Genomic DNA, 17415 nt, shown 5'->3' on the forward strand with positions numbered 1-17415 from the left:
CCTGCTCATTATTTACTTACTGGGGAGGGCTCAGGAGGTGCCATAGGTGTGCATGTTTCTAAACTTCTTATTGGGATGATAATCAATCCCTCTGGCTTTCTGCACACCAGGAGGGAGCAGGCCAAAACCGCAGGTGGCATTCCGAACATTCGAGTCCGCACCCCTTTCAAAGAGTTGCTGAACTTGCCCAGGAGGAGCAGGACCGTGCCTATGCTGAAGATGATTAGAACTCCTCCAGGATGCCAGTGAGGATGCCTCCAGTCTGCAGTTGTTAGCTATGTCCACAGAGTAACGCATTGCTCTAATTAAGGAGCCTGCTTAGGCATTCACTAACTCTTTCTTTTCTCCATTCCAGGTACCAGAAAGGCGAGAGGCCCAAAAGGGAGACCAGGCACAGAACTAGCCCCAGTTCCAATTCTGAGGATGATGCCTCAGATCCTCAGAGGATGCACCTTCTTGGTGTTCTCCACCGGAGACATGCACCTCGGGGGGTGCACGTTATAGAGTAGGCTCGGGGGTGACAATCTGGTGAGCACACCACTGACATGGGTCCACAGACAGCTGAGGCAAGTGACAGTCAAGCTTTCTGACACCCGGAGGACCATTGGAGACCTGGCCCATACTCAGCCCCATGCAGATGCTGAACCTCTGGACTCGACCATAAGGGACCTGATAGAGATGGAGAAACAGGCAGGGGAACATCAAGCATAGATATCAGCGGCCATGAGTACACTGGATCAAAGGCTGGAGAAGTCCGTCCATGTGTGTAGTTTGTTGTTGCTCCAGCATGCAAGTTATTGGCTGCCTCCATGGAAATAACTTTTCACAGTAACTTCATTGCAGTGTTCATGTAAGTCTACTTGTGACACTAATAAAGATTATTATTATTATTATTATTGAAAGAGTGACAACGGTCTTGGAGACCTAGGTCCAGCAAAATGCACAGTGACTGCCGGATATACGTGTGGGCCTGCAATCCTTTGCTCCAGCCATTGGTGCAGTGCAGCAGTGGCTATGTGAGAGGGGGGCAGGGCACCGTGATCTCCCTCCAGGTGCTCCTTCTCCCCAAGGGGTCATGGAGGTGCCATCACATGCCCACAGGGAAGAGGAACACCAGCCAGGCACCCTGGGGCATCCACCCAGGTCACCCAAGGGGTGCCTTGCCACTTGGCCTCCCCTCTGTCACTGATCCATCCATCCCCTCCAGTTGATCAGGCCGAGGAAGGTGCACCACATCTGAACGGAAGATCCTCAGCAGGCCAGGGCCTTCTAGGCGTCTGGCCACCAGAGGACGTCCAAAGTCATGTCTTGATATTATGAGGCCCTTTGGTCATGGAGCAGACCTGCTGCCATGTGGGCTTCACCATGGAGAGGAGAACACAAACGAGTATGGTTCTAATCCAGGTACCTCAATCATTTGGCTGTCCGTTTAGTTGGCCAATTGTGCTCAGCTAGAACTCCACCCACCTGAAAAGACCCTCCTTCCACTTCGAGGGATTGCAGTTCCTGAGCAAGAGCATTTTAATGAGTCTGCCAATTAAGTGAGTGAGCAAAAATCTAACACATGGTGTATAATGTGGGAAAATGTGAGGTCATCCATTTTGGCAGGAAGAATATAAAAACGGAATATTATTCAAATAGAGAGGGACTACAGAATACTGCAGTACCCAGAGATTTGGGTGCCCTTATATGTGAATCACAATAGGTTAGTATGCAATTACAGCAGGTAATTAAGAAGGCAAATGGAATGTTGGCCTTCATTGCGAAGAGGATGAAGTATAAAAGCATATAAAGTATAAAAGGGTCTTGCTACGAGAATACTGGGGACAATTTTGGTCTCCTTATTTAAGGAACTAAACACAGGTTGGGCATCATTTATCCATAAATCCAAAAACTGAACACATGCCAAAAACCCGCACTTTATTGATTTCATGGCCTTTAGCACAGGAAGTTTAGGTGTGCGATTTAATGGCCGTGTTGTGCTTAAGCAAGAGCGTCTTTGGTCACAAGAGAGGCCAAAATTTAGAACCACGTTGGGCGCCAATCTGACAGCAACCTAACTGGCCCAGCCTGCCCCATTAGCGAAATCAGGATCCCATCGTAACTTGGCGAGAAACTAATAATCACCACTTAAGGACAATCTTTAACGGCCTCCCATTATTCAATGGCACCTCCAGCAAATGGGCACACGGGTACCGATTAATACACCTTTTTAAAAACATAAAGGTGGCGGAAGGGCTGCTGTTGGGATCCGAGGAGGTGAGTAGCCATCCGCTTACCGCGTCCCGTGGCCCTCGATGACCCTGGTGGGCGTCCTCTGGGATCAGAGGGTCCCGACGCAACTGCTGACGGCATATCCCCCGCCGTGCCACTCTGGGTGCTGACTCCGAGACGCGCCACTGTCAGTGGGGTTGGTCACATGGGAGCGGGTGGCCGCCGACTCCACTCCGTAGGGTGGCTCCAGGTTAGCACCCAGCGCCCCCTCCTCCTGGTCGGTGCCCATAGGGCCCTGGGATTCACCTCGGGACAGAGGGGCAGCTGGATCAAGCCTCAGTTGCCCTTGCATCATCTGACTCTGCCAGCCCTGGCCACTCCCCAATGTCTGCGGCACAGTGTCAACGCCCTCGGCGATGCTCCTCAGTGACTGGGACATTCTCTGGAGCGTCCAAGAAATGGTCAACTGCGACTAGAACGTGTCCCCGGCGACCGAGCCATGCTTTACAGCACCTCGGTTACGTCCACCTGAAACTGGAACATGTCCCACAGTGCCTCGGCTATGCCCAATTGGATTAGAAGACCTCCCCTAATGACTGGGACATGCTCTGGAGGGCCTCAGCAATGCCCACCTGAGACTGGGACATGCTCCGCAGCGCCTCATAAAGATCCGCCTGGTACTTGGATACATGACGCTGCGACTGGGACACGCTGTCGAGGCGCTCAGCCATGACCATCACCGACTGAGCCACGCCATGGGCACCTCCGCTCATGCTGCTAACGTCGTGCACCAGGCTCTCCCCTGCGGTTAAAACCCGAGTAGTGTTGACCTCGCTGCCACGTATTGCCGGCGTCACCTCCTGCAACTGCTGGAGAGTCACTGACATCCCCCTCTGAAATACACGGCCACTCCCTATCGGCTGTATCAGCTCCGGGTAAACCTGGTCCAGAGGCTCAGCATCTGACTGGAACTCAGCTGGGTCCTGGGATCCAGCAGACCTCCAACTGCTGCCTCGCCTGGGCATTCCTGCCGCCACCTGATGTGCATCAGAAACTGTGTGGTGCTCACGAGAATGGGTCCCAGAAAAACTGGCGTCAAAAGGCCACAGATTCACAGCCCTGCAGGGGGCTGGCAGGGAGCCATCGTGAAGCTCCCATCTCCAGCTGCAGATACGGCCCCCCGCACCTCCGGGTCAGAGGCTGCGCATGCACCACGCCGGCGGCCGCACCGTGCTGCATGGCAGACTCACACCGTGGAGCTGCACCGCGGAAATAGTGCCCCCGATCGGCTGTGTGCTCGACTTGGACCGCCCGCACAATAAAAGCAAAGTCCCGTATGAGGAACCCCCTGCCCTTCGATCGGCCCACCCCCCGACCATGGCGACCGCGGACCAAGTCCGCAGCTGCCTCGCGAGTTTTCCGATCGGCTGGGACCATGTTAGAAAAACGCCGTCGGGACCTCGGCCGGTCGGGGATGGAGAATAGCGAGGTGGGCCTCAAGCAGTGGCCGCAGGTGGGCGATACGCAGAACGACGTACTTCCCGGGTACGCACTTTTGGGCGCCGGAGAATCGAGGAACCGCTGGCGGTCCCAATCCCATACGTGAAAATGGATTCTCCACCCCGGCGCCAGGTACGATTTCGGCGTCAGGGTGCAGAGAATCCAGCCCAGGGAGTATGGGGGAATGGGAAGTAGGGGGCAGGCAGGGGAGTTGGGAGCCTGCCCCCACAACCCAAAAATGTGAAGAGTAGGTGGATTGGCAACGCTAAATTGCCCCTTAATTGGAATTTGTTTGATTTATTTATTACTCAGTGACACATCTTACTCTTCTAGCCATTTTATTTGCTTCAGACAATAGCTAGCCGAGGCGTAGGCTACTATAATGTAATTATCTACGGTATCCAAAAACCAAAATGATCTGAAATCTAAAATGCGTTTGGCCCTGAGGGTTTTGGATAAAGGATGCTCCTCCAACTGTACTGGAATTCGGTGCAATTGATATGGTTGATTCCTGGGACAAAGGGGTTGGCTTAGAAGGAAAGGTTGAGCCATTGTGTTTCGAAGAATGAGAGATGATCTTGAAACCTAAAAGATTCTGATGGGGAAGACAGGGTAGACGCTGAGAGGATGTGTCCCAGTGCTCATGGGTGAATTAGGGGGCACTGTTTCAAAATAAGGGGCCTCCCATCTAAGACGAGACAAGGAGAACTTTATTCTCTCTGTAGGTCATTCATTTTTTGTCATTCACTCGCCCAAAGAACAGTGGGTCATTGAATACATTCAAGGAAAGTTAGGAAGTGCAGTAGCAGGGTCCGATACATAACGGGTTAATGTGGGACTGACTGACTGACCTAGGCTAGAGTACCATCCAAATTGTGATGCACGAAGGCACATGACCTAGACCGTTGGTCAGTGTGGTGTTGGCCAGAGACGTGCCAAGATCCAGTATGGAGGTAGCTCCTTGCCTTTACCCCTATATGCGTAAACAGTTCATAGTAGTTCATAAAGACTTGCTGTTTACAGAAAACTATGAAGACTTCTTGAACAGGTTAACCTCATTTGGAGCACAGTGAGCAGATCTGGGCACCTCAGCTTAGGGAAGGGTATTTTGGCCTTAGTTCCTACATTTGGTCCTTTTAACATGGGATTTGTATCTTTAATTATGGACTTTATCTGTCAAGTTGCTATTTAAACAAATCGGTAAATCTGGTGGATATGGAAAGGATATTGGAAGGAGTGCAACGTTGGTTTTCAAGGATGATCCCTGGACTTCAAGGGTTAAGTTATGAGGAGAGGTTATACAAATTAAACCTGTCTTCTCTAGAATGTAGAAGGTTAAGAACAAAGAACAGATCGGGGATATGGGCCCCTAGGGGGGGTTCTTTTACAGGCATGGACGGGGACGGGGGTGGAGCTGAAGATGGCGGGGTGGGGTGTGGCAGGGCGAAAGCGCGGGCTTTCCTCTGTTTTCCCGCGCGTGGGGCAGAGGAGGGGGGAGGGGAGGAGTGCGGGGCGTGGCTAGCAATGGCGACCTTTCCCGCGCTGGAGCGGGGCCAGGGAGGAGTGGCAAGGGGGGGGAGGCCCCCCCCGAGCCGGGGGGAGTCGGAGTGTGGCAGGAGCAGCCGGGTCAGCGTGAACCAGCTGACTTACGGGAGTACGATGGAGGGTACATCGCGGCTAGGAGGGGTCCTAGCCTGGGGGGGGGGAGGGGGGTTAGGGAGGGACACCGGGTTGCTGCTGAAAAGACCAGAAACGGGAAGTGGAGGACTGGAGAGGTGGGGGGGGGGGGACATCGCCATGGGGAGCGGGTCAGAAGGGGAGGGTCGACCCGGGGCGAGCAGGGAACAGGACATGGCTAATCGGCAGGGGAAGGGGGCGGGTCGTCCCGCGACCCGGCTGATCACTTGGAACGTGAGGGGGTTGAATGGGCCGGTCAAGAGATCAAGGGTATTCTCACACCTGAAGGGACTGAAGGCTGATGTAGCAATGTTACAGGAGACCCATTTGAAGGTAGTGGACCAGGTTCGCCTGAGAAGGGGGTGGGTGGGACAGGTGTTCCACTCTGGATTGGACGCAAAGAACCGGGGGGTGGCGATTCTGGTGGGAAAGAGGGTGTCATTCGTGGCGGAGGAGGTGGTGGCGGATAAGGAGGGTAGGTATGTGATGGTGAAGGGTAAGCTGCAGGGGGAGAAAGTGGTGATGGTCAACGTATATCCCCCGAACTGGGATGACGCGGGTTTTATGAGGCGCCTATTGGGCCTCATTCCGGGACTGGAGGCAGGGGGCTTGATCATGGGGGGGGACTTTAACACAGTGCTGGACCCCGGGCTAGACAGATCGAGCTCAAGGACCAATAGGAGGCCGGCAGCGGCAGAAGTGCTGAGGGGGTACATGGAGCAGATGGGAGGAGTAGACCCATGGAGGTTTGGTAGGCCGAGGGCGAGGGAGTATTCCTTTTTCTCCCACGTCCATAGAGTGTACTCCAGAATCGATTTCTTTGTGTTGAGCAGGGGGCTGATCCCGAGGGTACGGGAAGCTGAGTACTCGGCCATTGCGATCTCTGATCATGCACCGCATTGGGTGGATGTGGAAATGGGGGAGGCGCGGGACCAGCGCCCGCTGTGGCGGCTGGATGTGGGGCTGTTAGCGGACGACGAGGTGTGTAAAAGGGTCCGGAAGAGCATTGAGAGCTATCTGGACTTGAATGACACGGGTGAGGTGCAGGTGGGGATGGTCTGGGAGGCCCTGAAGGCAGTGATCAGGGGAGAGCTGATCTCCATAAGGGCGCACAGAGAAAGAAAGGAGAGGCAGGAGAGGGAGAGGCTGGTGGGGGAGCTATTGGAAGTGGATAGGAGATATGCGGAGGCACCAGAGGAGGGGCTGCTGGGAGAACGGCGCAGCCTGCAGGTCAAGTTCGACCTGCTGACCACCAGGAAGGCAGAGACGCAGTGGAGAAGGGCACAGGGCGCGGTCTATGAGTATGGGGAAAAGGCGAGCAGGATGCTGGCACACCAGCTTCGCAAACGAGATGCGGCTAGGGAGATTGGGGGAGTGAAGGAGAGGGGCGGGAAGGTAGTGCAGAAGGGGCAAGAAGTGAACGGGGTCTTCAGGGATTTTTACAAGGAGTTGTATCGGTCTGAGCCGCCGACGAGGAGAGGGGGAATGGAGGACTTCCTAAACAAATTGAGGTTCCCAAGGGTTCAGGAGGGGCTGGTAGAAGGGCTGGGGGCGCCAATAGGGCTAGAGGAGCTAGTCAAGGGAATAGGTCAGATGTAAGCGGGGAAGGCGCCGGGGCCAGATGGGTTCCCGGTGGAATTCTATAAGAAAAATGCGGACTTGGTGGGACCGGTACTGGTACGAGCCTTTAATGAGGCGCGAGAGGGGGGGGTTCTGCCCCCGACAATGTCGCAGGCTCTGATCTCCCTGATATTGAAGCGGGATAAAGACCCCGTGCAGTGCGGGTCCTACAGGCCTATCTCGCTTCTGAACGTGGATGCCAAGTTGCTGGCAAAGATCCTGGCAGCTAGAATAGAGGATTGTGTGCCAGGGGTAATCCATGAGGACCAGACGGGGTTCGTGAAGGGGCGGCAGCTCAACACGAACGTGCGGAGATTGCTGAATGTAATTATGATGCCGGCAGTGGAGGGGGAGGCTGAGATAGTGGTAGCGCTGGACGCGGAGAAGGCATTCGATAGGGTGGAGTGGGAGTACCTGTGGGAGACGTTGGAACGGTTTGGGTTTGGGGAAGGGTTTATTAAGTGGGTGAAGTTGCTCTACTCGGCCCCGACGGCGAGTGTAGTGACAAACGGGAGGAGGTCGGAGTATTTCGGGCTCCACCGAGGGACCAGGCAGGGATGTCCCCTATCCCCCCTACTTTTCGCACTGGCGATTGAACCGTTGGCGATGGCACTGAGGGGCTCAGGGGGGTGGAGAGGACTGACTAGGGTAGGGGAGGAACATCGAGTATCGCTGTATGCGGATGATCTACTGCTGTACGTGGCAGACCCAGAAGGGGGAATGCCGGAGATAATGGAACTATTAGCAGAGTTTGGGGACTTTTCGGGGTACAAACTAAATTTGGGCAAAAGCGAGGTTTTTGTGATACACCCGGGGGACCAGGGAGAGGGTATTGGGAGACTCCCCTTCAAGCGAGCAGGAAAGAGCTTTAGGTACTTAGGGGTGCAGGTGGCAAGGAACTGGGGGACCCTCCACAAGTTGAACTTTTCCAGGCTGGTGGAACAGATGGAGGAGGAATTTAAGAGGTGGGACATGGTACCGTTGTCGCTGGCGGGGAGGGTGCAGTCAATCAAAATGACGGTCCTCCCAAGGTTCTTGTTTTTATTTCAGTGCTTGCCCATCTTCCTCCCTAGGGCCTTCTTCAAAAAGGTGACGAGTAGCATCATGAGCTACGTGTGGGCGCATGGCACCCCAAGGGTGAGGAGGGTCTTTTTGGAGCGGAGTAGGGACAGTGGAGGGCTGGCACTGCCCAATCTCTCGGGGTACTACTGGGCGGCAAATGTGTCAATGGTGCGCAAGTGGATGATGGAAGGGGAGGGGGCAGCTTGGAAACGAATGGAGAGGGCGTCCTGTGGCAACACAAGCCTGGGGGCCCTAGTAACGGCACCATGGCCGCTCCCCCCCACGAGGTACACCACGAGCCCGGTGGTGGCGGCCACCCTCAAGATATGGGGGCAGCGGAGGCGACATAGGGGGGAAATGGGAGGTCTGTTGGCGGCGCCAATAAGAGGGAACCATAGATTCATCCCGGGGAACATCGACGGGGGATTTCAGAGCTGGTACAGGGTGGGCATACGGCAGCTGAAGGACCTGTTTATAGAGGGGAGGTTTGCGAGCCTGGGAGGGCTGGAGGAGAAGTTTGAGCTCCCCCCGGGAAACATGTTCAGATATTTACAAGTGAAGGCATTTGCTAGGCGGCAGGTGGAGGGGTTTCCCCTGCTCCCCAGTAAGGGGGCGAGTGATAGGGTGCTCTCGGGGGTCTGGGTCGGAGGGGGGAAGATATCAGACATCTACAAGATAATGCAGGAGGCGGAAGCAGCATCAGGGGAGGAGCTGAAAGCCAAGTGGGAAGGGGAGCTGGGAGAGCAGATAGAAGACGGGACGTGGGCGGATGCACTGGAGAAGGTCAACTCTTCCTCCTCGTGTGCGAGACTGAGCCTCATTCAATTTAAGGTGCTGCATAGAGCTCACATGACGGGGACAAGGATGAGCCGGTTCTTTGGGGGTGAGGACAGGTGTGTCAGATGTCTGGGAAGCCCAGCGAACCATGTGCATATGTTCTGGGCTTGTCCGGTGCTGGAAGGGTTCTGGAAGGGGGTCCAAGGACGGTGTCGAAGGTGGTGGGGTCCAGGGTCAAACCAGGATGGGGGCTTGCGATCTTTGGGGTCGGGGTAGAACCGGGGGTACAGGAGGCTAGGGAGGCCGGAATACTGGCCTTTGCGACCCTAGTGGCTCGACGAAGGATATTAATTCAATGGAAGCACGCGAGGCCTCCAAGCGTTGAAACTTGGATTAACGATATGGCTAGCTATATTCAGCTAGAAAGGATCAAATTTGCCCTGAGAGGGTCGGTACAGGGATTCGCCAGGCGGTGGCAACCTTTCCTTGACTTTTTAGATCAGAGATAGACGTTCGGGGTCGTGGCAGCAGCAACCCGGGGGGGGGGGGGGGGGGGGGGGGGGAGAGGGGAGGGGGGGGGCAGCAAGGGTCGTGGGGGGACATGCACGACTGTAACGCGGGCAAGTCTGCTCGCTGCTCATGTCTGAAACTGTAGGCTGCCTTGTTTGTTAAGGTTGCCTGGGGGGGGGGGGGGGGGGGGGGGGGGGGGGAGGACTGGTGCGCGCGAGAGGGCGGGCGAGGGAGGGACATTTGCCTAGAGGGATTGTGTTGTAAATAATTTAAAAATTAGTAGGGGTAAATGTCTGTATGGAAAAACTCTTTCAATAAAAATTATTTTAAAAAAAAAGAACAAAGAACAAAGAAAATTACAGCACAGGAACAGGCCCTTCGGCCCTCCCAGCCTGCGCCGATCCAGATCCTTTATCTAGACCAGTCTCCTATTTTCCAAGGTCTACTTCCCTCTGTTCCTGCCCGTTCATATACCTGTCTAGATGCCTCTTAAATGATGCTATCGTGCCCGCCTCGACCACCTCCGCTGGTAAAGCGTTCCAGGCACCCACCACCCTCTGCGTAAAAAACTTTCCACGCACGTCTCCCTTAAACTTTCCCCCTCTCGCCTTGAAATCGTGACCCCTTGTAACTGACACCCCCCACTCTTGGGAAAAAGGGGTGACCTGCTCGAAGTCTTCAAGGTATTAACAGAAAAAGACAGAGTAGATTAAGTTGAACTGTTTCCACGGTTGGAGATTCTCGAACTAGGGGGCATAATCAAAACATTAGGGGCAGACCATTCAGGAGAGATGTCAGGAAGCACACAAAGGGTGGTAGAGGTTTGGAGCTCTCTCCCACACACAGCAGTTGAAGCTAGATCAGTTGTTAATTTTAAATCTGAGATAGATAATTTTTTTATGAAGCAAAGATATTAAGGGTTTTGGGCAAAAGCAGGTACATGGAGCTAGGCCACAGAGCAGCCATGATCTCATTGAATGGCAGGACAGGCTTGAGGGGTTGAATGGCCTACTCCTGTTCCTACGTTTCTCTGCTCTATGTTCCTAGGTGCGCTCTGCAATCAACTCCATCCCAACAGAAAAAGATTTGAGCCAGGTGGGCAGGCAGGAAAATGGAGTTGAGGCAAATCAGCCATAATTTTATTGAATGGCGAACATGCTGGAAGGGCCGAATCCTCCTACTTTTTCTTATTTTCTCGGGTGGTTGCAGGTCAGGAGTAGGTTACAAAGATGTGGATAAGCAAGGGCATAGAGGGATTTGAACGTGAATATAAATCTAAAACCAAGGCATCAATATACTCCATTTAATTTGGATGAATGCAATTGCTTTCCATTTGCACCAGATTTACCGATTTGTTTAAATAGCAACTTGACAGATAAAGTCCATAATTAAAGGTACAAATCCCATGTTAAAAGGACCAAATGTAGGATCTAATTGAATTGCCCGGCAAATTAATTATTTACCCCAATATCAATTTTTCAGTACTGCTCAAGATTGAAAGAGAAAGAGCTTCCACCCGCATCGTACCTCAGAACATCCCACAGCATTCACAAAAAGCAAGCTAAAGTACGTATGCGGATGTGGCAGCCAATTTGTGTATGACTAAAGTACAAACAGCAAGAAGATAAATGGCAGTTAAACTGATTTTGGCACTGTGGATTGAGAAGGATGTCAGTCGGGACACTAGAATTCTCTGCTGTTTGTTGATGAGAGCCCTGGGTTCTTAGATATCTTTACAGGTAGACGAGGCCTCAAGTTGAATAAGTCATTCAAAGTACAGCTCCTTGGAAAATACAGTACACTCGGAGTTCTGCAATGAGGTGTCAGCCTAGATTTCTTTTTTAATTTTTCCAATTAAGGGGCAATTTAGCGTGGCCAATCCATCTACCCTGCACATCTTTTAGGTTGTGGGGGGGGGGGGGTCAGACCCATACAGACACGGGTAGAATGTGAAAACTCCACACAGACAGTGACCCAGGGCCGGGATTGAACCCGGTTCTTTGGTGCTCTGAGGCAGCGGTGCTAACCATTGCGCCACCATGCTGCCCATGTCAGCCTAGATATTGTGCTCAAATTCTGGTAAGGAGCTTGAGCCCATAGCCTTCCAAATGAAAGGCCAAATTATTACCAGCTAAGCCAAGCTAATGCCATTATTCATTACACTTTTTTGGCCCTTTTAGTTCAATGTCCCCATACCTTCCAACAGTCGGAGCAAACTACTAATAGTAAGCGTTCGGTATAAGTGCAAAAGCAGACCGCTTGGCAATTAAAGCACTGGAGAGACTTGGATTCTGCTTCAAAAACGTTCTCCCTCGCCTGCAAAATATCAAAGTAATATTAGAACAGACAATGAAGAATCTGTATTGCAATAGAAAGCTGAATTTCTACAATTTTAGGGGCCTTTCATACAATGAACTGACCTGTACACCATTAACTGAGGAAGATAGATCCCACACTTTGAGGTCTCCTGTCACTGATATGCCCACCAGTGAATCCTCTGCAAAATACATTGACATAGATAAATATTTAAGACATGGCTGGGTTTCTCAGCCTCGAGAAAAGAAAGTTTGCCTTAAGAGGATCTACACTCGGAGGTGGAAGCCGTTCGTCGACTTTCTCGGGGAAAATTAAAATGTCAGCAGCAGCAGCAGCAATGGGGGTGGTGGTGATGGTGGTGGGGGGGGGGGAGGGGGGGGGGGTGAGTGCTTCATTGGGATGGTGTGGGAAGACTGGGTCGCATGGGGTAATGTCTATTTAATTGTTATTGTATATTGTCTTTTTGCACTATGTTAATGTTCACTCTAGTTTGTTTTGTTATTATGGTTACTACTGTTTTATTATGGAAAATTCTGCAAAACCTTAATAAAATACTTCATAAAATACTTTTTTAAAAAAGAGAAATATTTAAGCATTACACAGACAGTTAGCACTTAAAAAGATGTAGGTCTGAAATTGGCCTTCAATGTAAAGTATCACAATGTATCGGGTCTTCAAATGAAAACGGTCAAACCAGACATACAGTTATCCATTCTTTTAAAATGCATGTTCAGAAAATTGCTTCCAGTTAAAATGATTATTTTCTGTTCAAAGCATTCCAATTTCATTTTGTTGTTGAATACTCAATGGTCATTTTTTTAAAGCAATGAATATAAAGTTTAGATTGTCACAAATGGCTGCTATTTCTTTGTGTCATCAATCCACTGCACATGTCCAAAATACAATAGGTTGAATAATAAAATCATACATAACGGAAGGAGGCCATTCGGTCCATTGCATATGCGCCAGCTCTGTGAGAGAGCTATCCAATTAGTTTCACACCCCTCCTCTTTCTCTATCACCCTGCCAATCTTTTATTTTTAAGTGCAACTTCAATTGCACTTGCTGGAGGGGCTGGTTTAGCTCACTCAGCTAAATCGCTGGCTTTTAAAGCAGACCAAGCAGGCCAGCAGCACGGTTCGATTCCCGTACCAGCCTCCCCGGACAGGCGCCGGAATGTGGCGACTAGGGGCTTTTCACAGTAACTTCATTGAAGCCTACTCGTGACAATAAGCAATTTTCATTTTTCAATTGCCTTTTGAAAGGAACAATTGAATCCGCTCCCGCCATCTTTCAGGCAGTGCATTCCAGATCACACCAGGTCACTTTCCAAGAGAAATGCCCCTCATCCGCTCTCTGGTTCTTCTAGTTTAAATCTGTGTTCCCTGGTCATTGACCTTCCCGCTGTGCAAGGAACTGAGGGGGTGCAGGAACGGAAAATTCAGATCATGGATGGGGCCTCTTTATTACCTCTTTCAAAACCTCTCCTGATTTTGAATTCCTTGTTACCTTGAATCCTTTGGGAATGGACAATGCACATCGAGCTGATCCAGTCTGGTGTGGTAGATGAAACAAGAGCATGAAGAAGCTCCAGGCTGCGTGCATCAATGACCAGGACATCCTGATACTCTCCACAGCAAAGCAACCAGCCATCACCTGACATCCGAAAATTACGGTAATAGTACTGTACGAAGATAATCTCAAAATTATTTTATGAATAAACCATATCAGACACAAATATTAAAGCTCTATACGGACACATTTATTTGTATACTTTTAAGTTAACTATATTACTTGAGATTCTCAGAGGATTAATAACATTCCATTCACATATTTTACAACCACATGTGGGCACTATCAAAATGGCCAAAATATCTAATGCTGGTGAGAGGTCCCCAGGCAATGACCTCACATGGCATCACTTCAGTATACTCCAATTAGGGGCTGGTTTAGCTCACCAGTCTAAATCGCTGGCTTTTAAAGCAGACCAAGCAGGCCAGCAGCACGGTTCGATTCCCGTACCAGCCTCCCCGGACAGGCGCCGGAATGTGGCGACTAGGGACTTTTCACAGTAACTTAATTGAAGCCTACTCGTGACAATAAGCGATTTTCATTTTCATGTTAGATCAAGATTCAAGAGAATCATAAAATAGTCCAGAAAAAGTCCATTCAGCCCACTGAGAGCAGGAGTCTCCAGCCGTTCGCTGGCGGCGGGATTCTCTGCTCCCGCGGGTTACCCAGCGATGTGTTGTTGCTCCATTGGAAAATCCCATTGAACAAGTGGCAGAAGTAGAGAACTCAGCGCCAACGAACGGCGCACCAAAATTCTCTATCATTGCCAGCAGCAGTAGTGGGGCAGAATCCCAACGGAGAACATAGGCCTGAGTCTTTGCAGCTCTTTTGAAGAGTAATCTACTAAGTCTTACACCATGGCACTTTCCCTACATCCCTGACACATTTTCTCCTTCAAATAATTGGTTCAATTCCCTTTTGAAGCTCCCATTGAATTTGTTTCCACCACCAAATTCGGCAGAGCATTGCAAATTTGAACTACTGATTGTGCAAAATGTATTTTTTGACATGTCCCCTCTGGTTCTTTTACCAATCGCTTTATATCTGTGCAGTCCAGTTACCAACCTTCAGCTGTGAGAAACAGTGGGCTGGATTCTCCACTGTCAGGATTCTCTGTTGAGACAGCAGCGCACCCATGCCCAGGGATTTCCCGACAGCGTGGGGCTGCCCATTGGCCGGTTGGCGGGACGGAGAATGCTGCCCAATTCCTCTGTATTTTCTCTATCTAAACCCTTCATGATTTTAATCATCGTTGTCAAATCTCCTCTTGGCCTTCTGTGCTTTAAGGAAAGCAGCCCTGGTTTCATCAATCTAACCATATGGATGCAATCTTTCAACATTCAAGTTAATCTTTTGTATAAGCTCTCAAAACCCTAAGCTCAGTGCCCGGAATTGGACACAACACTCCAGCTGGGACCAAACTGGTGTTATTTTATAGGTTTTTAGCAGAACGTCCTGGATTTCTACTCAATGCTAACTGCTTAAAAAGCCCACAATCCCAAAAGCTTTGTTAACCTGGTTTGCTATCTGTCTTCAGAGACCTGTGGGCAAACATCCCCAGGTCTCCTCTCTCCTTGTATCCGCTATGAAATGCGGAAGGCATGTTGCCACTTCTTCTTTCTAAAATATACCACTTCCCACTTCCTTGTGCTGGGTTTCGACAGCCATGTGTATGCCCATTCCACGAGCCTGTCGATGAATAGATGTCCATCACTATCATCCTCACCGTCCACTTCACTTTCACATTTTATGTCATCTGTAAACTTGAGAACCATACTGGTTACCTCCAAGCCATTAATGTATAACAAAAGCAGCAGTTGTCCTCGTAGTGAATGTTGGGGAAGGCCACTGTATATCCAGTCGGTAAAATAGCTATTCACCATAACTCTCTGATCAGATCAATTCTGTACCCATGCTGCTACAGCCCCTTTTGTTGCATGAGCTTCAGTTTTGCTAAGAGGCATATAATGTCCATCACTTTTATACTGTTGGCTGCTTCCCTCCCATAGTTATCGTCGCAATGTAAAATTGGTCGTCTTTCAACTATAGTTCGCGTTTGATTCGGGACTGGGTGGTTTTAAACAAGCCTTCACACATATTGACTCACTACAATATTGTTCTTACACAACTATTTTACATAATTACCATAAATGACAAGCAGTAGTTAGCACTGCTGTCTCACAGTGCCAGGGACATAGTTCAATTCCGGCCTCGGGTGACTGTGTGTGTGGAGTTTGTACATTTTCCCCGTGTCTGCATGGATTTCCTCCGGGCACTCCGGTTTCCTCCCACAGTCCAAAGATTTTACAGGTTATGTGGATTGGCCGTGTAAATGTGCAGGATCACGGGAATATGGCAGGTTAGTAGGTCTAGGTAGAGTGCTCTTTCGGAGTGTCAGTGTAGAATCAATGGGCCGAATGGCCACTTTCTGCACTGTAGGGATTCTATGGGTTATAACCTGGGACTTGTCATTTGGCTTCCGCTGCAGCTGGGAGTGGAGGTGGGAGGGTGTTGAAACCAATTGGCGTGCTGGTCCTCCTGCTCCATTCTACCCGCAGGCCATTTTTGCAGAGGTGAGGGGGCTATGGGGAGGCGGGGTAACCTGTCCAATTTGTCGTGGGTAGCCAATCCATGTTTGTTAAGGGCCGTAAGGCCAATTAAAAGCAGACAATAGGGATGTTCCAGTCAGCCACCAATGTCCTGCAGCAAGTGTGGGATTCTTCCGGGTGCTCCGGTTTCCTCCCACAGTCCAAAGACGTGCAGGTTAGGTGGATTGGCCATGCTAAATTGCCCCTTAGTGTCCAACCGGTCAGGTGGAGTTACTGGGTTACGGGATAGGGTGGAGGTGTGGGTTAAGTAGGGCGCTCTTTCCAAGGGCCGGTGTAGATGCAATGGACCAAATGGCCTCCTTCTGTACTGTAAATTCTATGAAGAGTTGGGGGGGGGGGGTGCAGCTTAGTTGGCTGCTCCCAGCCCCCCAGCAGCAGGTTTGAGGGGACCAGAACACAGACAGGCCTCGAGGTCTGCCTTATCTCCTGGGGGGCAGTGACCGCCGGCAGCAGCCCTGAGGACACTTTCCCTGCCCCCTCTGTGGTGGCCCAGCAGCCCTGCGGATACTTCCCCTGCCCCCTCTGTGGTGGCCCAGCAGTAAATGCCATTATTATGTAAACTTTAGAAAAGTTCAAGCGAGGGCACCACCATTTTGAAGCACCCTCTCTCTCTCTCACTTGCCCTCCATTCCACCCTGCCCCCGCTTTCCTGCACTGATTGGATAGCGAGGCTGCCCTCTGTCCATTAGTTGACCGCTCTCGGGAGAAAAAACTCACGCTGTGTGACTGTTGCCCTCACTGCTAACTTCCGACCTGCATCGCAGTGTGAGTTCAGAAGCTCACTGGGAAAATTCAGCTTTCCCTGAGGCTTTAAAGGTGATCAGGCTGGACCCTCCTTCAATGCTATGGTCTTCTGACAGTCTTGTGAGCTTTTGGAAGAGCGATGTTCCATCTTTTAACTAGCTCGCTGACTTGGGCTGCATGTTTGCATATCTGTTCTTATCCTCTAGCTTTTTATTATCCAGCCAAGCTGGTTCCACCCTGTCAACCAAAGACGAGCTGCTTGTACAGCCCCTTAAATCTCCATGACCCCTACCTGAGTCTTACAGGTATGTTGAAGGAGCAGGCTGGCTGCCCTCTTATCTGGAAGGGTCTGCTTTTTGTCGCTTGCTCACAAACCAAACCTGTTAATGGAAAGCTTGACTAATAGGACATTTTAGCTTGCTGTATTTAGGCGGGGACTGATGTGAGAATTGTCAGATGGAATTGGTCAATATTCCAACATGCATTGACAGACATCCCAAGTACCTTAGTCCCAATGGGAAAGGGGCAGTATTACAGCAGCCAAAGACTTTGCGCCCAATAAGTTTCACAAGAGATCATCCTTTTCCCAGTCTGTTGCTTCCTCTTTTCCAAAATTCTCCATATAGCAGTGACCCATCCATTTTCTAATGTCCTTTAGAGATGGCTATCTGGCCTGTATGTGACACCAGACCCATGGCTGCATGATAGCACAGTGGTGAGCACTGTTGATTCACATCGCCAGGTTCAATTCCCGGCTTGGGTCACTATCTGTGACGTTCTCTCCGTGACTGTGTGGGTTTCCTCCGGGTGCTCC

The 17415-nt window shown here is 50.8% G+C and overlaps 1 protein-coding gene across 1 annotated transcript in view; it reads right to left on the bottom strand.

The window, feature by feature from the left end:
* LOC119975063 (WD repeat-containing protein 72-like) overlaps nucleotides 1-17415 on the bottom strand; it is a 410282-nt gene that overhangs the window by 331625 nt on the left and 61242 nt on the right. Inside the window, exons 6-8 of the mRNA XM_038814560.1 lie at nucleotides 13186-13360; nucleotides 11781-11857; nucleotides 11557-11676 (exon numbers count right to left, since the gene is read on the bottom strand). Coding sequence (XP_038670488.1) covers nucleotides 11557-11676; nucleotides 11781-11857; nucleotides 13186-13360 — 372 coding nt within the window. The remainder of the gene's footprint in view (nucleotides 1-11556; nucleotides 11677-11780; nucleotides 11858-13185; nucleotides 13361-17415) is intronic.

The sequence above is a fragment of the Scyliorhinus canicula genome, chromosome 12, assembly GCF_902713615.1.
Source record: "Scyliorhinus canicula chromosome 12, sScyCan1.1, whole genome shotgun sequence".
Taxonomy (NCBI): Eukaryota; Metazoa; Chordata; class Chondrichthyes; order Carcharhiniformes; family Scyliorhinidae; genus Scyliorhinus; species Scyliorhinus canicula.